At 39.9% G+C, this 22,823-nt stretch overlaps 1 protein-coding gene across 4 annotated transcripts in view; it reads right to left on the bottom strand.

Annotated features, from left to right (window-relative positions):
- Positions 1-15,735, bottom strand: part of THADA (THADA armadillo repeat containing) — a 362,591-nt gene extending 346,856 nt beyond the window's left edge. The window contains exons 1-8 of one of the 4 annotated variants that reach the window (XM_003809126.5): positions 15,593-15,735; positions 11,990-12,089; positions 11,623-11,717; positions 10,495-10,625; positions 6,509-6,657; positions 6,357-6,389; positions 6,056-6,104; positions 1,417-1,604 (exon numbers count right to left, since the gene is read on the bottom strand). In XM_003809126.5, the coding sequence (XP_003809174.3) occupies positions 1,417-1,604; positions 6,056-6,104; positions 6,357-6,389; positions 6,509-6,657; positions 10,495-10,625; positions 11,623-11,717; positions 11,990-12,065 (721 nt within the window). In that variant the 5' untranslated portion in view covers positions 12,066-12,089; positions 15,593-15,735. Of the gene's footprint in view, positions 1-1,416; positions 1,605-6,055; positions 6,105-6,356; positions 6,390-6,508; positions 6,658-8,754; positions 8,947-10,494; positions 10,626-11,622; positions 11,718-11,989; positions 12,090-15,308 lie in introns of those variants that run through there. The other 3 variants (XM_055108026.3, XM_003809127.7, XM_063594983.1) reach the window with 3 other exon arrangements.
- Positions 15,736-22,823: the final 7,088 nt, after the last annotated feature.

Below are 22,823 nucleotides of genomic sequence, written 5' to 3'. Positions count from 1 at the left end.
CCACCACACCCGGCCGAAGTTACCTCATATTAAAATCATGTATTCTCTACATTTCATTAGTTAGAGAATCTTTTTTTTTAGACTAACACAGTCCTCTTTTAAAAAGTAAATAATCTCTGAAAAGTTTTCTGTAAGTTATGTCTTAATAAAAGTAACTTTAACTACTTTCCTTTCCTTTTAATACCTGAGAACCCAGGCAAAAAGAAAAATAGAAATACTAATCGGACAAAATATAGCTAAGACTTTCATTACCAGGGTTAAAAACACAAACAATGAGGCCAGGCGCGGTGGCTCACACCTGAGTCACTTTGGGAGGCCAAGGCGGGCAGATCACCTGAGGTCAGGAGTTCCAGACCAGCCTGGCCAACATGGTGAAAGCCCGTCTATACTAAAAATACAAAAAAAAAATTAGCCAGGCGTGGTGGTGCATGCCTGTAATCCCAGCTACTCGGGAGGCTGAGGCAAGAGAATCGCTTGAATCTGGGAGGCAGAGGTTGCAGTGAGCCAAGATCACGCCACTGCACTCCAGTGTGAGCGACAAAGAGAGACTCCATCTCAGACAAAAAAAAAAAAAAAAAAAACACAATGAGATGCTATTGTTTTCCAATCAGCCTAGCAAAACCAGAGTCAGTTATTGTTTTTCACTAACAAGAGCTCTAAAGAGATCCCATTAGCATGTTTTTAATTAAGTTACATTCAAACATATATTACCATATAGAATGGGAGGTGAAGAGAGAAAGGATAATTCCACTTTTTATATAAATACTTGTGTTAGGTGTCACTTTTTCGTTAATCTTATTATAATAATAAACCACAGATTCCAAAAAAGTGACAGAAAACAAATTTACAGCTTAATAAATTATTAAAAAGTGATCACCCTTGAACCTATCTTCCAAGGCAAGAAATAGAACTCAGTCACCCAAGCGGGGCACAGTGGCTCACACCTGTAATCCCAGCACCTTGGGAGGCCACGGTAAGCAGATTACTTGAGGCCAGGAGTTCCAGAACAGCCTGGCCAACATGGCGAAACCCTTTCTCTATTACAAATACAAAAAATTAGTCAGGTGTGGTGGTACCCTCCTATAATCCCAGCTACTCAGAAGCGGAGGCACGAGAATCGCTTGAACCTGGGATGTGAAACCCAACATGCAGAGGTTGCAGTGAATAAACATCACGCCACTACACTCCAGCCTGGGCAGCACAGTGAGATTCGGTCTCAAAAAAAAAAAAAAAAGAAAAGAAAAAAAAAAAAAAAAAACCATGTAGTCCAGGGCCTCCCTCCATTTTTTGAGAGGCTGAGTAAGGACACATTCCACATCTAAGTATCACATTTCACACTATTAGTAGGAAAAGCTGATTGACACTCAATTTTAACTGTCAATTATATATCATTTGTATATAATTTGTTACACTTACCATCGCTTAAAACCTTGGTAAAAATATTCAGCAATCCACACATATTTTGCCATATGGGAGAATCGGAAGTCTTCCAAAGATTTCCCTGGAAATCTTGTACTTTCTGTACTAACATCATTGAAACTCTAATGCCTACCAGTAAGTCATTCATCAACTGTGTTTGAATAATATGATTTCCGGCACATTTTCTATAAAGAAGAAAAGACATTATTACAAAAGGAAATTCAAACAAAAGTGTGAACATTTCTAATTATCAGCAAAATAAATACATTCCTCAAAGGCCCAAAATCAATTTTAAATTATGATAATTTATTCCTCTCTCTTCCATTCCTATAAACATTCCAATTATGTAGACATTAATTGCAAACTTTCAACACTGTTAACTTAATCTACATGTCCCTCTTTCTCAGCCAATAACTAACTTCACTTCTTTTAGGGCAAAGATAAGAAATCAAGAATGAATGACAGAACTCAGTCTTGGCGAAGTGGCTCACACTTGTAATCCCAGCACTTTGGTAGGCCGAGACAGGTAGATCATTTGAGGTCTGGAGTTTGGGACCAGCTTGGCCAACATGGCGAAACCATGTCTCTAGTAAAAATACAAAAATTAGCCAGGTGTGGTGGCACATGCCCGTAATCCCAGCTACTCAGGGGGCTGAGGCAGGAGAATCGCTTGAACCCCAGAGGTGGAGGTTGCAGTGAGCCGAGATGGCACTACTGCACTCCAGCCTGGGTGAGAGAGCAAGACACCATCTTAAAAAAAAAAAAAAAAAAAAATGACATAACTTACAAACTTGAACACTCTCTCAACGTTGATATATTTTCCCTCCCTGGCTTTTTTTTTTTTTTTTTTTTTTGAGACGGAGTCTCCCTCTCTGTCACCCAGGCTGGAGTGCAGTGGTGCAATCTGGGCTCACTGCAACCTCCACCTCCCGGGTTCAAGCGATTCTCCTGCCTCATCCTCCCAAGTAGCTGGGATTACAAGCAAGCCATCATGCCCGGCTGATTTTTATATTTTTAGTAGAGACAGGGGTTTCACCATGTTGGCCAGGCTGGTCTCAAACTCCTGACCTCAAGTGATCCACCTGCCTCGCCCACCCAAAGTGCTGAGATTACAGGCGTGAACAACCATGCCCAGCCTCTCCCTGACTTCTAAAATGCCAGGCTCTCGCAGATTTTCCCCTACTTCACCAGCACTCCTTCTCGGATACCTTCACTAATTCATCCTCTTCTCCCTGATCTTTTTATGTTAGGAATGTCCAGGACTCAGTCTTTATTCCTCTTCTTTTCTCCATCTAATTCTCTCCCTTGCTGATCTCTTTTAGCTCATCAGCTTTAAATTATAATCTACATGCTGATAATTCCCAAATTTTTATCTCTAACCCAGACCTCTCTGTCTAATTCCTTTCTGGTATATCTAACTTCCTGATATTTTTACTTGGATGTCTAACAGACATCTCTAAATGAGTGAACTTATCTTCAACTCCAAATCTGCTGTACCTGCTGCATCTTTATCCTACAAAAACATTGTAATCATCCTTGCCACCTCTCCTCTCCATCTCATCTATAAGAAAATCCTGTTGGTTCTACCTTCAAAATACATCTAGAATCAGACCAACTCCACTGCTACATCTTGGCCTGAGCCACTCTCATCTCTCCCTTGGGTTACTGCCATAGCCTCCTGACTGGTCTCTCGCAGCTTCTGTCCTTCCCTCTCAGTTCTCAACACAGCAAAACACAGAATAATCCTATTAAGGCAAAAGTTAGGAAAAACAACTTGGTAGTTCCTCAAAAAGTTAAATATAGAATTATCTTATGATTCCACTCCTACGTATATACCCAAAAGAGCTAAAAGCAGAGACTCAAAGATATACTTGTATATCAATGTTTATAGCAGCATTATTCACAATAGCCTAAAGGTAGAAACAGATCAAATTGTCCATCGACAGATGGATTAACATGTGGTCTACACATACAATGGGATATTATTCGGCCACAAAAAGGAATGAAATTCTGATATATGCTACAAACGTGGATGACCCTCGAAAACACGCCTGTAATCCCAGCACTTTGGGGGACTGGGGCAGGGGGACTGCTTGCGCTTAAGAGTTTGAAACCAGCCAGGGCAACACGGTAAAACCATATTTCTACCAAAAATATAAAAAACAGGGCATAGTGGCGGACGTCTGTGGGCCCAGCTACTCCAGAGGCTGAGGTGGAAGGATCGCTTGGGCTTGGGAGGCAGAGGTTGCAGTGAGCCAAAATCCTGCACTCCAGCTTGGGTGACAGAGCCAGAGCTTGTCTCAATTAAAAAAAAAAAAAGGAAAAATAAATGAAATAAGCCTGACACAAAAGGACAAATCCTACATGATTCATAAGAATCACCTAGAATAGGCAAATTCAAAAAGACAGGAAGTAGAATAGAGGTTACCTGGGGCTACAGGAAAAGACTTTTTAAAAAAAATAAATTTTCCTTTCTTTTGGACGCACTGAATTTGAGGTACCTGTAAAACATCCAAGCTGAGATGTCCACAAGTCAACTGTCAACTGATGTCCATCAGTCTACCACTCAGGAAAGAGATCTAACTTGGAGTAATAAATTTGGGAATCCTGAGTACATAGGTGGTGGCTGACACCAAAGTGGACGTTATTAAGCAGTTCAAACGAACAAAATAAAAAGGACAGAACCCACCTTTACACGATGAGCATAAAAAGAAGAGCCAAAAAGGAGAAAAAGAGACAAAGAGCTCCTGCTGTGGCAAAAGGCTACCTTGAGTGAAAGACGATGTACAGGTATTATTTCTCCTCTCTCCCAGAACCTCCTCAAACCAACACTCACGGGATTTAAAACGTAAAAAGATAAATTCTTAAAGGCCACCAATATGCAACAAGATAATAACAATAGTATTTCAGAAGCTGCAAAGCAGATGGATGAGTGATAACTGACAGCAGAATCAAGAAAAGTGGATACTAAGCCAGGGAACAAGCCCAGAAGCCATTTGATGTATAGTCCCAAATGGCTCAGAAACTGTTGGCACTAGGTACTCCTTGATGTGGAGGTAAATAAAGGATTGAAGACAAGAAGACTGAATACCTCCGAGCCAGCAGACAACTTGTTTATCTTTAGAAAAGGTAAAACAGGTGTTTGGAAAGGAAGATAGCACACACAGATAAGGCAGCAACATATTACAAAAAGGAGAATTAGGTAAATACATGCACAATGCACGCCAAATACTGAGACCTCAGCCTTCTTCCCTCACTCAGCAACCAGAATATTAAGACAATGGTTTGGAAGATTCTTCCATGGCAAATCCAGTACCTAAGCAAAAAGATTTAAACGTACTGACATCTTTAGGTTTCCCCAAGGAAGAGTTACCCCAAGAAAGAGCTCAGCTAGACTAGCCTACAATAAAACCTGCAGTCAACTCCACTCAATAGGCACAGACATTCAAATCAATCCTCGGTGTCCCGTTATTAAACATGACTACCCTGGCTGGGCACAGTGGCTCACACCTATAATCCTAGCACTTTGGGAGCCAAGGAGGGAGGATCACTTGAGCCAATGAGTTCAAGACTAGCCTGGGCATTATAGTGAGACCTCATTCCTACAAAAAAAAAAAAAAAAAAAAAAATTAGCCAAGCATGGTGGCAGGCACCTGTAGTCCCAGCTACATGGGAGACTGAGGTGGGAATATCACTTGAAACCGGGGAGGTAGAGATGCAGTGAGCCAAGATCGTACCACTGTACTCAAGCCTGGGTAACAGAATGAGACCCTGCCACAAAGAAAAAAAAAATTTATATAGATAGATAGATAGATAAAAAGAAATACATAATTGCCCAGCCAAGGATCACCAGACTTCTGAGGAAAGCTTCTAATAAGAAATATACTGAACAAAACCAGCAAACAAAAAAAGCAACTTGGAAGAAACAGAGACTATGTAAAGATGATAAAAAACAAAAAAACTATCATGAATATATCCTCAGAGAAGTAACAGAGGATATCTCACTCACAAAATAAAACAGGATGTTATGAAAAAGGAACACACTCAGGTGAGGAAAAGAGTTCTTTCACTTATTCTCATAACAATTTATTAAATTTTTAATTTTTCATTTAAATATTTTAATAAAGTTCAAATATAAAAACTTTGAATTTATTAAAATTAAATATCAAACCTCTAAAAAAATTTTAAATAATTGGGTCTAATATTAATGGAGAAAGTGGCTGGGCATAGTGACTAACGCCTGTAATCTCAACACTTTGGGAAGCTAAAGCGGGCACATTACTTAGGTCCAGTAGTTTAAGACCAGCCTGGGCAACACAGTGAGACTCTGTCTCCGAAAAAATATAAAAAACTATCTGGGTGTGGTGGTGCATGCCTGTAGTCCGAGCTACGTGGGAGGCTGAGGTGATACAAACACTTGAGCCCAGGAGGTTGAGGCTGCAGCGAGCTATGATCACACCACTGCACTACAGCCTGGGTGACACAGCAAGACCCCAACTCAAAAAAAATATAAAAGTGATAATATTAATGAAAAGGGATGAAAAGATCACATTCTGAGACTTTTAAATTTTTCTTTGTACAAAGATAATGTACAACTGCAAGTGTGCACACACAAATGCCAACATATAGCACTTGCCTATTTTCTTCCAGGATTTCAATTAAACTCTTCTGCAGAAAATGTAGCACTGAAACAAAAAGAATATGACAAATAAGAATTTAAAACTGTGAAGCTCAATTTCAATAAAATAAAATATTTTATATCACTGTTATCCAAAATGATATCATGATATGGAAACAAAAATTTAAAAGAAAGGGTCATGATGTACCTAAGTTATCTACAATGCTCTACCTATTACCAAGAAACTTAAAAGAGCCAGTTCCAAAATGACTCATACAAGCCATCAACTCATGGAACAAAATAAAATAATAGGACTTACCATTTTTAAGCAGATTATTAACACTTGCTCCACCTGTAGAGGAAAAAATGAACACTGGTAAGGAGTTTCACGACCAAAATTAATGTCATTTAAAAACTATGATGTGATGAGAGGGGTTAGCCAGAAAAAGGACTAGAAAAGTGCAGCCTTACCCAAGTTAAAGTTCTCCATACAGGAAGAAATATTGTCAGTAACTTTCCTGTAAGAGTATAAGTCAGTAGTATTCAATTCTTCCTGAAGACGAGAAGTAAAACGGCGCATAGCCTCAGGTAGAAAAAACTCAGGTAGGCTATTTAGTGAGCTAGAAAAAGAAACAAATATTAAAAATCTGACAATCTAATAGCCCCAGAAAATGTGGAGAGGGAAGAGAATCATACAAATGTGGGAATACTGAACTAAATCTTCAAAATACAGCCAGAAAATTACAACTACACACTACCATCACTGGAATTTCCTGGCTTGTCAGCTCATCTGGTCTCCCTGCTTCCACCTTGCTTCTCTCCCATCTCCCAGATTATTCTCAACAGAACAGGCAGAGTGACACCGTTAAAACACCATGTCACTTCTCTTACTAAAACCTCCAACAATATCCTTCGCGGTTAAAGTACTAGTTGAAGTGTTTACAGTGACCTACAAGGTCCTCCCGATACAATCTGGCACTACCATTAGCTCCTGACCTCATCTTTATTTATTTTTTTTCTTTTCTTGATTTTTAAAATGGCATCCATCACAATCCTGACCTCATCTTGATCTTTGTTCACTTAGCTCTAGCTACATGGCCTTGCTCTGTTCTGACATACCAGTCTTTGCTTCTGCTGTTTCCTCCATCCAAAATACTCTTCCTTCAAATAAACCCAGCAATCATTGCCTCATCCCTTTCAGGTCAATCTCAATTACCTTATCATGTCTGAGCAAAGCTATATGAAGTGACCATAATATTTTAAATTGTAACCCTCACCCCATCCTTTATGTCCCCTTTCCTTCCTTCCCACTTTTAGATAGCACTCATGCCATCTAATATCCTATAAATGTTACTTATTTATTTTGTCTATTTTCTATCTTCCCCTTAGAATGTAACCTCCATTCTGGACTGTTTCATTCATTCTACCCCCAGTTCCTAGAAGAGTGCTGAAACACAGTAGGCAGTCAATAAAAATTTATCAAATGAGTAAATTAAACATATCAATTTTGCCTCAATTTATATACATCAAAACTGATTGGCTTTGTTTTAAATATAACTGGACAGTTCAAAGTTTTTCTGGAAGAAAATAATTCAAAAATGGGAATATTCAGAATAAGAAGAGTCACTAGAGGGATGACTTAACACTGACATATAATTAAAACACTTTATCAAACTATAGTAAATAAAAGTGTGGTGTTGGTGTATGAATAATTGGACCTAAATCAGAAATCAAACCCATGTATATATGTGAACATATAACACAATAAGGTGGCATTCCAAATATGTGGGCAAAGATGGACGATTCAACAGTTTGGGTAAGTGGTTCCCCATATAAAAAAGAAAACTAAATTGAATCCCTACCTCACACTACATTCAAAGCTTAATTCCAGACGGACGTAAAAGTTGAGCAAAAAAAAAAAAAAATAGTATAAGGCCTGCAAATAATGTTTTAAATAATCTTGTATTACAGAAAGCATATATAGCAAGGTATGAAACTCAGAAATCTACATACACAAAAATTAGCTGAGTTGATAACCAAAATAAAATTTTAATTTTTGTAAAGACAAGACACCATGAGAAAGTTTAAAGACAAATAACAAAGGAATGTATTTGGCATATGATCTATAGAGAAGTCTTATAAATCAAGAAAACATTCTAACAAGAAAATGTACAAAGAATATGTAATAAAAAAAGTCAAATTCCACACATTAAAAAATGTGCAATTACACTAGTAATCTCAGATACACAAATTATAATGATAGCATTTTCACTCATTAGATTTTAAAAGATTTAAAGATTGATAGTATCCAATGTTGGAAACATATGAAGAAGAAACAAGCATTCTAATTCAATTGGTAGTCTGGGGGAGTACAATTTAACAATATCTACCAAGAATTTCAATAGGCCTAATTTTTGGTCCAGAAATTCCACTTCTTGGAATTTATCTCAGAGAAATACACATATATAATTATATACATAAGAATATCACTGCAATGGGGAAGTGATTAAATTACTTTATACCATGTAATATAAATCATGTAATATGTACCATATATAGATATACATACATGTCATATATATGGTACATTTAAATTTTGGTATATTCATATTACAGAATATTTATAGCTGAAAAAGTAAGGACTGTTGGCGGGAATGTAAAATGTTGCATATGGAAAACAGTATGACAGTTGCTCAAAAAATTACAAATAGTATTACCATATGGTCCAGCAATCCCACTTCTGGGTATATATCCAAAGAACTGAAAGCAGGATCTCAAATAGATATTTGCACACCCATGTTCATGGCAGCATTATTCACAACAGCCAAGCAGTGGAAGCAACCCAAATGTCCATTGAAAGATGCATGGATGAACAAAATGCAGTATATGCATACAACAGAATATTAAACCTTATAAGAGAAGAAAATCCTGTCATATGCTATAACAGGGATGAACCTTAAGGACATTATGTTAAGTGAAATAAGTCAGTCACAAAAATATAAATACAAATATTACACTAATATGAGGTATCTAAAGTAATCAAATTTATGAACGGAAAGTGGCTGCCAAGGGCTGAGCAGGAAATGGAGAGTTGTTACTTAATGTATACAGTTTCAGAGCTTAGCAGATGACAAGGTTCTAGAGATCATTGCACTGCAATATGAATACACTTAACAATAGCGAACTATGTACACTTAAAAATGGTTAAGACTCAAACATTGTATGTTCTCACTCATAAGTGGAAGCTAATCTATGAGGATGCAAAGCCATAAGAATGATACAATGGACTTTGGAGACTCAGGGGAAAGGGTGGGAAGGGGGTGAGAAATAAAAGACTACAAATCGTTGGGTACAGTATACACTGCTCAGGTGATGTGTGCACCAAAATCTCAGAAACCACCACTTATTCATGTAACCAAGTACCACCTGTTCCCCAAAAACCTATCGAAATGAAAATTAAAATTAAAAAAAAAAGAATTTATAAAAAAAAAAGGTTAAGACTGAGGTTTTATGTTATATGTCTTTTACTACAATTAGGATTTTATGACATGGAAATATCTCTAAGACATTCTTTAGTGAAAAAAGCTACAGAGCATTGTGTAGAGTATAATCTCGTTTACAGATATATATTAAAAAAGTAGAATGTAACACACATATGCTGACCTCAAAGAAAAGGTCTAGAAAGATAAACACCAAAATGGTAAGTGACAATCTTTACTAAGAAAAGTAAGATAAGCCCTAAACAATGAAATGGAAGCCTTACTTTTTATTTTGTATATTTCTATATAGTTTGAAATTTTTATACCAAGCCTATACTCCTGCGTTATCTGTGTAAATATATATTTAAACCAAGAACAGATAGGACAAAAAGAGGAAAAAACAGCAAGATGACATTTAAACATAACCAATAAATGTAAATGGATTAAGGCAGGAGTAAGCAAACTACAGCCCACAGACTGTTTATTAAGCCTGTGACCTAAGAAGGCTTTTTATATTTTTAAAAAGTTGTAACTAGGCCGGGCGCAGTGGCTCACACCTGTAATCCCATCACTTTGGGAGGCTGAGAAGGGCGGATCACAAGGTCAGGAGATCAAGACCATCCTGGCTATCATGGTGAAACCACATCTCTACTAAAAATACAAAAAATTAGCCGGGTGTGGTGGCTGAGGCAGGAGAATGGCGTGAACCCGGGAGGCAGAGCTGACAGTGAGCCAAGATCGCACCACTGCACTCCAGCCTGGGCGACAGAGCTAGACTCCATCTCAAAAAAAAAAAAAAAAAAAAAAAAAAAAAAAAAAAAAGTTGTAACTAATCAATGAAAACAGAGAACAAACCATATGAATGAACTTTTTGTGATCTGTATCAGTTCAGTTTTATCAAACCAAGGAAGGAACTTCAGTTACTTTTCGTCAAATTCAACATTTATAACACCCAACTTCCCTTCCTTTTTTTCTTACCTTGCCAATACTTTCTTCAAGGGATTCTTTAGACTCAAAGAAAGATAAATGCCTGCTAAGATATCCAAACAACTTTGAATAGTGGGATCACACATGCCATTTTTACCTGCTTTCTCCAGCAGAGGCACAATCTATAATACAAAACATTGAAGTAATTTTTATAATATCAAATATAGCAAAGTAACATGGTTACAGATACTCTTTGAAGTCTCAATTGCTGGGCACAGTGGCTCACCCCTGTAATCCCAACACTTTGGGAGGCTGAGGTGGGCAGATCGCTTGAGCCCAGGAGAGTTCGAGAGAAGCTCGGGCAACATGGTGAAACCCTGTCTCTACAAAAAAATACAAAAATTAGCCAGGCATGGTGGCACATGCCTGTAGTCCCAGCTACTTAGGGGGCTGAGGCAGGAGGATTGCTTGAGCCCAGGAGGTTGAGGCTGTGGTTGAGCCAAGATCACACCAGTGCGCTCCAGCCTGGGTAAGAGAGTGAGACCCTATCTCAAAAAAATAAATAAAATAAAGTGTCAATTACATGAAATGTTTTCCATACTCCACTGTCAAGGATACTGATTTAAACATCTATTTCACTATTTATTAACTTTTTAAACTCATGTCCCCAACTCCCTCTTTACCCTCCAGACCCACCTCCACAGAGAATCACAGACCTGTTAATGGCTTACAGGAAAGAACAGCTGTAGCACTATTAAAAAACCAGTAATACATTTACTTGCTTTCCAAAAAAAAAACTATGTGTGCTCAAATGGTAAATCCTAATACTGAAATACTAATAAGTATAATCTTTATATTTTAAATTAACTTTTAAATGTGTCTGCTAAAAAGTTTTGAAGATTCATATATTTTAAAATTTATCTCCACAAAAGAGGTATGCACATTATCTTCTACCTTATCTATTTACAGTTCAATTATGATAGAAGTCTGAATATGGCTTCTATTGCTGCTTTGAATACAAGGATATTATATAATAAACAGAAAAGAAAAAAAGACTTATTTGTTAATGATAAACTGATATGCAATAATTAGGGACCAAAAACTGTCGGTGATTTTTTTTAAATCCTTAATAGCATGATACTCTTAAAGATGCATCCATGAATATCAATTCAGACTTACCTGTTTAATATAATGGATTTGTGACACTCCATCCGTGAGTTGCACACAATGTAACAGCAAAGAAGCTAGATTTTTCCCTTCCACATCAGCAAAAGCTATAAAACATATACAAAAAAAAAATTTTTCAATGATTTAACAGTAAGTTAACTTTGCCTTTGTTGTGCATTCTACAAAATTTTTAAATTATAAACCATAGCAATAGGTGGAACATAGTCTGAAGACAGAATTTTAAGAAAATTGTTTTACATCCAAAACATAAGGAAAAATATAAAGAATTTGAATACCATATGCTAGGGGTCCCAGTCATTAAAACACTCTGCTTGCAAACTAGAAAAAAATATAATAAGGGAAACCAGAAGTCACCTACATTTCAAAGTTTCAAGGTCCTGATGGCAAACAGTCAGCGCAGCAACTTGCATTTCTTTCTTCTTCTTTACACCCATTTTAAATAGAATTAATAGTAGTCACTGCAAGAAAGAAGACTTTAAGGCATTAATGTAAGGTTTCTCAACCTCAGCACTATGATTTTTGGCTGGGTTCATTCTTTGTTGAACAGTATCATCCTATGCATTATGTTTCATGCATCCCCATCTCTACCCACTAGATGCCAGTGGCACCCTCCTCCCTCCCAAGTTCTGACAACCAAAATATGTCTCCAAACACTGCGAAGTGTCCCCGGGGGAGCAAAACTGCTCCAGAATGAGAATCACTGTCTAAGAATTTCTGATTTGAAGAAGAAAAATGTTTTAAGCTCAAGCTTATTACTGACTGAAGTTATTTTACCTACTATGACTCAGTCTTTGTATTTTAAAATACAGCAAACTTTCCTTTTAGTGAACACACACAAAAAAAAAACTGGGATAGTTTTTCCAAAAATAAAATACTTCAAACTAACCTCAGTGACTCATTAGACTAACAGGACGTACTACCATGTCCTGATTTCTGCAAAAATGAAAAAAAATATTTTTTTAATGCTATTCTCTTGAGTTTGCTTTTATCGATACTTAACAAATCAACGGGTTCATAACAGGCTAAACAACCCAACTCAAAGACTACACAACTACACACTAATAGTACCATGCCATCTGGAAAGAAGTTGCTAGGGAAATGTCATAGGGCTCTTTTCTTGATGCAGTTAGCATTTTTAGCAGTATTTACGATGCAAATATTAGAGGCTATAATGTAGTACATGTATAAAATAAATCTGGAAGGACATGTTGAATGATGGAATCAGGAATAAAAACAGGTCAATAAACTGGAATAATGAGCAATATGAAATTTACCAAGATGAAATAGAAATAAATGTAAAGGGCTGCATTTAGTTTAGGGGAAAAAAACACAGAAAGAGAGGCTGGAGAGGCAAAACGTGGTTTGAAACAGCTCAACAGCCCAAGATGACTGCCAAAAACCACAGAAGTCAGCCATATCAGAGTGCATGATTTTATCCAAACAGGCCAGGTGACATGTAGAGCATTAGGTACAGCGCCGGCGGCCATACTCTAAAGAGCCATAACAAACGATGCAACTGATTTCTGAACGACCTAGAGAGCAACTCCTTCAGAGAACAGCTCAGTTAACCAAAGGTGTTTGGCCTGGAGAAAAAGTCAACAGGACAAGAGCCTTAAAACAGCTGCTAGACTGTTTTGGAGAAAAAGGGAGTAGATTTATTTGTCTACTACAGACTTTTTTTTTTTTTTTTTGAGACGGAGTCTTGCTCTGTCGCCCAGGCTGGAGTGCAGTGGCGCCATCTGCGCTCACTGCAAGCTCAGCCTCCTGGGTTCAGGCCATTCTCCTGCCTCAGCCTCCCGAGTAGCTGGGACTACAGGCGCCCGCCACCACGCCCGGCTAATTTTTTCTATTTTTAGTAGAGACGGGGTTTCACCGTGTTAGACAGGATGGTCTCGATCTCCTGACCTCGTGATCCACCCACCTCGGCCCCCCAAAGTGCTGGGATTCCAGGCGTGAGCCACTGCGCCCAGCCTTAGACTTCTTGTCTTGCTATTAGATTAGTAAAAGTCAGTACAAGCTACAGGGAAACAGATTCCAGATCAATACAAAGGAAAAGCTCTATGGTCCCACTAAGGACTAGGCTACCTTTTAAACAAAGAAATTTTCCAACACCAGGAATATTCAAAGAGAAGATGACTGAATATTTTCTCTTGGACTCCTGAAACAGCTCCCTAACTGGTCTCCTAACTTCTACACTTACCTCCAAAGAGCCCATTCTGTTTACAATCATCAAAGCAATCTCTTTAAAAAAAAAACTCTCATCAAATTGAATTACTTACTCTCTTCCTTAAAACTTTCCAAGGGTTTCTAAATACACTTAGAAGAAAATTCAAACTTGAGGCTGGGAGTGGGGGCTCGTGCCTGTAATCCCAGCACTTTGGGAGGCCGAGGCGGGTGGATCTCTTGAAGTCAGGAGTTCAAGACCAGCCTGGCCAACATGGTGAAACCCCGTCTGCACTAACTAAAAATACAAAAATTAGCCGGGTGTGGTGGCGGGCGCCTATAACCCCAGCTACTCCGGAGGCTGAGGCAGGAGAATCGCTTGAACCCAGGAGGCAGAGGTTGCAGTGAGCCAAGATCGTGCCACTGCACTCCAGCCTGGGCGACAAGAGCGAAACTCCATCTCAAATAAATAAATAAATAAATAAAAACTTGAGATTTTGCCCTTCAAGGCCCTAAATAATCTGACCCTGCCTTCCTCCACTCTTCATCTCAAACCAATCTCCTCTTCACCATCTCAAGAGCTTTGTACTTCCTGATGCTCTTATTCCCACCTAAGAGGCTTTACACTTCTCAGTATCTCTGCCCCTTAATGTTCATTCCACATCTTTACAAGAGTGACTCCTTCTCACCATTCATGTTTCTGCTGCAACATTACCTTCTAAAAGCCTTCCATGACCACTCTATCTAAAATCTCACCAATACAACAAACGTAGACACCATTTCCATTAATTTTCTTCATAGCACTTACTAGTACCAGAAATTACCCTAACTTGTAAATTTGTATATTGTCTGTCTCATCTAGTAGCAAACTGAATGAAGGCAGCAACTTTAATCTATTTTGTTCATGTTTCAAGTCTCAATTTCCAAACCAGTGCCTGGCACATAGTAGGTGTTTAACAAATACTTGACGAATAAACAAATTAATTAACAAACATTTGTCAGAGATGTTCTAGAAGGGATATATGTCTTTAAGGGCAGGAAGGTGGACTATCTGGTATCTAAAATCTATTCTACATCTAAGTGACATTCTACATCTTAAGAACGTATGGTCTGTTTGGGAAGTAAGAAATCCATACAGTAATGGCAGGTGAGCAACCACTTAACCAAAAATGGACGCAGCTAGGAAAGTGTCGACAACAGAATAATTTGTAAAGGGATAGTCAGATCTAGAGGAATAGAGGCACGCTTCCTAAGAAAGTGACCATCGTACAAAGCCAGAAGAGACTGGGAAACCTAACTAGGGAGACTATTCTCTGGTGAAAGGTAAGCAAGTTTGCAGGATTTGCTCTTGCAATTCTGAGGGCTACACAAAAGCAGACTCGGTAATTATGCCTGCTCAAACGATGCCTAAAAGTGTGTCCTGAAGAACCAGGGTCCCCAAGGGGGTAAATCCCGTGTCTACCGCAAGGCCAGAAGGTGCCCAGTAAATTACACTCCTCCTAGGTCCCACTTACTGCTTCCCTTTAGAACGCTGCTTCACTCTACACCTTCCTGGCTGACTCCCACAAACATTCTCTGGGCGATTTCTGAACCACGTGGAGTCGAGGAATGACAGTGGGAGAAAGTGGTTAAAGTGCCGTCTCCATGGAGACCTTAGCGACCGGAAATCAGTTTCACAGCCGCCGAATCCTGGCGCTACCAAAGGATGGGAATTGGTGTGGCTCGCCAGGCAGCCCTAGCAAAACTGGCCGAGCCGAGCTACCGCGGGTCTGGCAAGCAGGACACCTGGGAGCCAAACCTCGTGCACGTCGGCGTCTGAGAAGAGTCGCAGGCGCCTGGTCCAGTCCCGGAAGCAGGTCTCCTTCTACGGCGTCTCCCTGGCTCGCAGCGCGGTCCACGTTCGACTACCGGGTCAGGGCAAAGGGAGGGAGATAGGGGTAACCTGGAGGAGTCATCGCGAGAATTGACCAAACGCAACTCCTCCAATCAGGAGTTCGACGAGGTCGTGACGTCACCGGGGTGGGCGGTAGCAATTCGGTTTAGTTAACCAGCCACTTTACCGTCAGCGCCGCGCGTTCCTCATGGCGTTAGGGCTGACGGGCCTTGTTGCTGAGGGTCCTTCATTCAACGGTCTCTTGTTGAATGAAGAGACCTCATTCTCTTCACATGCTTGGACGCCTGGGAAGCGCTTTTGTCCCCATCCAGACCTTCCACCTTTCTCCCACTCTGTTGGCCCAGTGCAGAGTCTAGGAGAAAACTACGTCTGGGACTCGGGAACGAGTCCACGGACTTTAGAGCCTGCGAGATGGGGCAGGGGTTTGGGCGGCGACTGAACGGAAGCCACGAGAAGAATTCGGACTAAAATGAGTAGTGCTGAACCAACGTGTGCCAAAGAGCATATATTCATTCAATAGATAATGAGCTCTACTGTCAGAGCGTCGCCAAGCGCTAGCCTTGAAAGCTATCCCCTACTGAGGATACATGTATTACGCAGCACATGCAAATTGTCAGATGGTTCAGTCCTTGAAAAATAAATACAATAACTGGGTGTCACTGGGAGCTGCGACAGTGGGCAAGATCAGGAAAGACCTGATGCTGTTATCAGGAGTATTAATTTGGAAAATAGAGACATTTCAGTTCCCTAAACGTTAATGACTTAAGTTTTTAATAATTATTTTCTGAATTTTTTATATCAGCTTGCCTTGGTTTTCTTTATAGCTTTACCACATAATGTATGTATCACTATCTTGTTTCGTTCAGTTTTGAAGCTTTTGGAATTGTGTATGTATTCTCCAGCAATTTGCTTCTTTCAGCATTGCTTTTCATATTCACCTACAGGCGGCTGTAGTGCTCTTCGCCCAGGCTGGAGTGCAGTGGCGCAATCTCGGCTCAGTGCAAACTCTGCCTCCCGGGTTCAAGCGATTCTCCTGCCTCAGCCTCCTAAGTAGCTGGGATTACAGGCGCGCGCCACCACGCTCAGCTAATTTTTGTATTTTTTAGTGGAGATGGGGTTTCACCATGTTGCTCATGCTGGTCTTGAACTCCTGACCTCGTGATCCGCCCGCCTCGGCCTCCGAAAGTGCTGGGATTACAGGCGTGAGCCACGGCGCCCGGACCGTAATTTTCCATTGTTTAATATACTTCATTATGTATCCATCCTGCTGCCTCTTAACATGTGCATTATTTCCAGTTTTTGTTCTAACATTGCTGCTGTGAACTATGTTGTGCATGTCAGCTGGTGAGTGTGTGCAGACGGTTCTCTACCATAATTTTTTCTGGTATTTTTGACCCTGACATAGTAAGAAATACATTGCAGACTTTGAAACTGTGGACGTAGAATTACTCACACATAACTGAAGTAAAAATTTCTTGAAATGCTACTTTACAGGAGCTGTGAGATTTTATTTCCTTTTTTTCTAAATTATGGTAAAATACACAACAAAATTTACCATTTTAACCATTTTTAAGTTTTATGTTTTTTAAAATATGTATATTGTTTCAGACCTACTAATTATATAACTCAGTGGGTCCGAACCCCTTTTTTGTTTGCAGACACTGCAACTCTTCACCCTGCACAGCGAGAGGTGGGCTAGGGAGCAAACATAATAAATATATGTTGAAAGGTGAAGCTACTGTTAAAACTTCAGACAAATTAAACTTAACAGGGTTTAATTGAGCAAGGGGAAAAATGATTCTCAAATCGGGCAGTCTCCAGAATCATAGCAGATTCAGAGAGACTCCAGGGATGCCTCGTGGTCAGAGCACATTTACAGACAAAGAAAGGAAAGTGATGTACAGAAAGCAAGTGAGGTACGGAAGCAGCTGGATGGGTTACAGCTTGGCATTTGCCTTACCTGAACACAGTTTGAACAGTAAGCATTGTATGAATAGTTGAAGTATGGCTGCTGGGATTGGCTGAAACTCAGCTATTGTTACAGAAGCACGCTCCTAAATTAGGCTTTCAGTCTTGTCTACCTACTAAGTTAGGTTATGGTTCATCCACAAGGACTCAAATGTGGAAGTACAGAGGCTTTCTCAGGCTGTATTTAGTTCAATTTAACACCGCCATGGAAAAAATAGGGGAATGGAAATTGAGAGTATAGGGGAGGTACATTGCAACTTTAAATAGGGTAATCAGGGTAGGCCTCACTGAGTAAAGATTTGCAAGAGACATAGACACTTGGTGAAGGGGAAACCTTCCATACAGAGGGAACAGCCAGTACAAAGCTTCCAGGGCAGGGCTTGCCTGTTGGGAGAATAGCAAGGAGGCAAGAGTGGCCGGAGCCAAGCAAGGTAAATAGTAAGGAGTGGGACAAAGGGCTTTGGATTATATAAGGCTTTCACATTATTTCATGGATTCTTTCACTCTTAAGTGAAATGAGGAGTGATTTTGAGCAAAAGAATAATAACATCTAATGTACATTTCAAAATGATCACTGGAGCTACTTTGTTAAGAAGAGACTGTAGGTCGGGCGCGGTGGCTCACGCCTGTAATCCCAACGCTTTGGGAGGCTGAGGCGGGTGGATCACCTGAGCTCAGAAGTTCAAGACCACCCTGGGGAACATGGTGAAACCTCGTCTCTACAAAAATGCAAAAAAAAAATTAGCTGGGCATGATGTTGTGTGCCTGTAGTCGCAGCTACTCGGGAGGCTGAGGCACGAGAATTGCTTGAGCCCCAGAGGCAGAGGTTGCAGTGAGCTAGCATTGCGCCACTGCACTCCAGCTTGAGCTGCAGAGTGAGACTCCGTCACAAAACAGAAAAAAAAATAAAAGACTGTAGAGCCTGCAGGAAGCCCAGTGAGGCTGTTGTGGTAAACTAGGCAGGCAGGATGCTGGTGGCACTGACCAGGGTGGTAGCAGTGGAGAGCGGGAAGTGGACAGGTTTTGGATATAATTTGAAAGCAGAGCTAACAGGATTTTTTTCTGAAGGATAGAATATGGGTATGAAGAAATGAAGAGTCAAAGATGAGTCCAAAGTTTCTGGCCTGAGCACCTAGAAGGATGAAGTTGCCAAAGTTTACTTGGAGCAGATTTGAATGGGTTTAAAAGAGACTGGGAAGAGAGGAATTGGCAAGATCAAGCAGAGGCAACTCCTTCTAGTCCTTCTAGTACGCAAGGGGCAGATAAATGGAATGGTAACACCTAGAGGAAGTATACTGCCAAAAGCAATCTACAAATCCAATGCCATCCCCATCAAAATACCACCATTATTCCTCACAGAATTAGAAAAAACAATGCTAAAATTCATATGGAACCAAAAAAGAGCCCGCATAGCCAAAGCAAGACTAAGCAGAAATAACAAATCTGGAGGCATCACACTACCTGATTTCAAACTATGCTTTAAGGCCATAGTCACCGAAACAGCATAGTACTGGTATAAAAATAGGCACATAGACCAATGGAACAGAATAGAGAACCCAGAAATAAACCCAAATACTTATGGCCAACTGAGCTTCGACAAAGCAAACAAAAACATAAAGTTGGGAAAGGACACCCTTTTCAACAAAAGATGCTGAGATAATTGGCTAGTCACACGTAGGAGAATGAAACTGAATCCTCATCTCTCACCTTATACAAAAATCAACTCAAGATGGATTAAGGATTTAAATCTAAGACCTGAAACTCTAAAAACTCTAGAAGATAACATTGGAAAAACCCTTCCTGACGTTGGCTTAGGCAAGGATTTCATGACCAAGAACCCAAAAGCAAATACAATAAAAACAGAGATAAATAGTTGGGACTTAGTTAAAGTAAAGAGCTTTTGCACGGCAAAGAACAGTCAGCAGAGTAAACAGGCAACCCACAGAGTGGGAGAAAATCTTCACAATCTATACATCTGACAAAGGACTAATATCCGGAATCTACAATAAACTCAAACAAATCAGTAAGAAAAAAACAAACAATTCCATCAAAAAGGGCTAAGGATATGAATAGACAATTCTCAAAAGAAGGGCCAGGCGCAGTGGCTCACACCTGTAATCTCAGCACTTTGGGAGGCCAAGGCGGGCAGATCACCTGAGGTCAGGAGTTTGAGACCAGCCTGACCAATATGGAGAAACCCTGTCTCTACTAAAAAATACAAAATTAGCCAGGCATGGTGGCGCATGCCTGTAATCCCAGCTACTTGGGAGGCTGAAGCAGGAGAATCACTTGAACCCGGGAGGTGGAGGTTGCGGTGAGCCGAGATCTCACCGTTACGCTCCAGCCTGGGCAACAAGAGCAAAACTCCATCTAAAAAAAAAAAGAAGAAGAAGAAGATACACAAATGGCCAACAAACGTATGAAAAAGTGCTCAACATCACTAATGATCAGGAAAATGCAAATCAAAATCACGATGCAATACCACCTTACTCCTGCAAGAATGGCCATAATCAAAAAAATCAAAAAACAGTAGATGTTGGCATGAATGTGGTGATCAGGGAACACTTCTACACTGCTAGTGGGAATGTAAACTAGTACAGCCACTATGGAAAACAGTGTAGAGATTCCTTAAAGAACTGAAAGTAGAGCTACCATTTTATCCAGCAATCCCACTACTGGGTATCTACCCAGAGGAAAAGTTGTTATACAAAAAAAATACTTGCACATGCATGTTTATAGCAGCACAATTCACAGTTGCAAAATCTTGGAACCAACCCAAATGCCCATCAATCAACGAGTGGGTAAAGAAACTGTGGTATATGTATACAATGGAATACTGCTTGGCCATAAAAAGGAATGAATTAACAGCATTTGCAGTGACCTGGATGAGATTGGAGACTATTATTCTAAGTGAAGTAACTCAGAAATTGAAAATCAAACATCATATGTTCTCACTGATCATTGGGAGCTAAGCTATGAGGACACAAAGGCATAAGAATGATACAATGGACTTTGGAGACTTGGGAAGAGTGGGAGGGGAGCGAGGGATAAAAGACGACAAATATGGTGTAGCGTATACTGCTTGGGTGATGGGTGCACCAAAATCTTACAAACCAACACTAAAGAACTTACTCATGCAACCAAATACCACCTGTGCCCCAATAACTTATGGGAAAAAAATAAAAAATAAAGTAAATCAATAAATCAATAAATAAAATTCTCAAAAACAACAACAACAACAACAACAAAAAACCCCTACGTTCTCATAGAGAATCATCTGTTACTTTCCAGACAGACAAACCCCAATTATTTCCAGGTAACAAAGGTTTTGTTTTAAAGGTTGAAATAGTGACATCTTTGAAGAAGATATCCTCTTTTTTGCTAGGCATCTGGTGGCACTACCAACTTGAGACCACTTTAAATACACTGCTTGAGGTTTTTCAGGACACAATAGCATGAATTTGAACTACAAACTTTTATAAAGTAACTATGTATTTTATTTGTGAAAATGTGTTCCAAGGAAATTTTTAAAGGATCCTTAGTATATAAAAGTGTAAATGAAAACACTTGACAAGGCCCGGTGCGGTGGCTCATGCCTGTAATACCAACATTTTGGGAGGCCAAGGCAGGTGGATCACTTGAGGTCAGGAGATTGAGGCCAGTCTGGCCAATATGGTGAAACCCCGTCTCTACTAAAAATACAAAAATTAGCCGGGCATGGTGGCGGGCGCCTGTCATCCCAACTATTCAGAAGGCTGAGGCAGGAGAATCGCTTGAACCCCGGGAGGTGGAGGTTGCAGTGAGCCAGATCACACCACTGCACTCCAGCCTGGGTGACAAAGGGAGATTCCATCTCGAAAAAGAAAATACTTGACATAGTAACAGTGGACTAGATAAAAATCATAAAAAGTAATCCTTGTGTCGACATTTTCTTTAGTGTAGTTTAGCATTGCAAATATGTACCTGTAAAAATAATATTTTCCACTCAATTAGAAAAGGGAATTTTCAAAATAATTATTTAGAGCTGGGCGCAGTGACTTCTGACTGTAATCCCAGCTACTTGGGAGACTGAGGCAAGAGGATTGTTTGAGCCCAGGAGTTCAAGGCTGCAGCATGCTATGATCACAACTGTGAATAGCCACTGCACTCCAGTCTGGGCAACGGAGAGAGACCCTGTCTGTACAAAAAAATTATTATTATTTAATGACATGATTTTATATGTAATTATTAAGATTCTTTTACATTTGAATGGACATTTGAATAAGTAAAATTTGACCCTTTAGGGCCACAAAGAAAAGGCTTTAATTGCCTACATAATTACTACCTGTTCATGAAGGTCTATAACAGCCAAAACTTCAGAAGCAGTGTGACTGACCAGTCAAAAGTAAGGTTCTCTCGCAAGTAATATTTTCCGTACAGAAAAATGTGATAGTGTCTCCCAGTTTCATAGTCATTTTTACATCTCCCAAAATTATCACGTATGATACTCTGCGAACAATGCATGGTGCCATGTATAATTCAGCAATTCCCCATATTGAATAGTTTGAGGTGTTTGTTTGTTTGTTTGATTGTTTTAGATGGAGTTTCGCTCTTGTTGCCCAGGCTGGAGTGCAGTGGCACAATCTCGGCTCACTGCAACCTCCGCCTCCCGGGTTCAAGCGATTCTCCTGCCTCAGCCTCCCAAGTAGCTGGGATTACTGGCATGCGCCACCATGCCCGGCTAATTTTGTATTTTTAGTAGAGAGGAGGTTTCTCCATGTTGTTCAGGCTGGTCTCGAACTCCCGACCTCAGGTGATCCACCCAACTCAGCCTCCCAAAATGCTGGGATTACAGGCATGAGCCACTGCGCCCGGCCTGAATAGTTTTATATCTAAAATGAAGCCCAAAACTGTATACTAGACCTATGAATATAAACATTTTGTTATTTAATATGTTTGGCCCCAAGTCAGTGAAAGAAAGCAAAGTACTGTACTATTACTTATATATCTATTTATCTGTCTTAAAACAATAAACATGTATTATCTCTTAGTTTCTGTGGGTTAGAAATTCAATTTGGCTGGATGTGTCTGGCTAGGAGTCTCTCATGAGGTTTCAGTGAAGATGTTGGCTGGGGCTACGGTCCCCTGACAGCTTGGCTGAGGCTGGAGAATCAGCTCCCAAGATGAT

The sequence above is a fragment of the Pan paniscus genome, chromosome 12 (genome assembly GCF_029289425.2).
Source record: "Pan paniscus chromosome 12, NHGRI_mPanPan1-v2.0_pri, whole genome shotgun sequence".
In the NCBI taxonomy this organism is placed as follows: Eukaryota; Metazoa; Chordata; class Mammalia; order Primates; family Hominidae; genus Pan; species Pan paniscus.
Note: the sequence above shows the minus strand (reverse complement) of the source record. Positions and strands in the feature narration are given on the sequence as shown.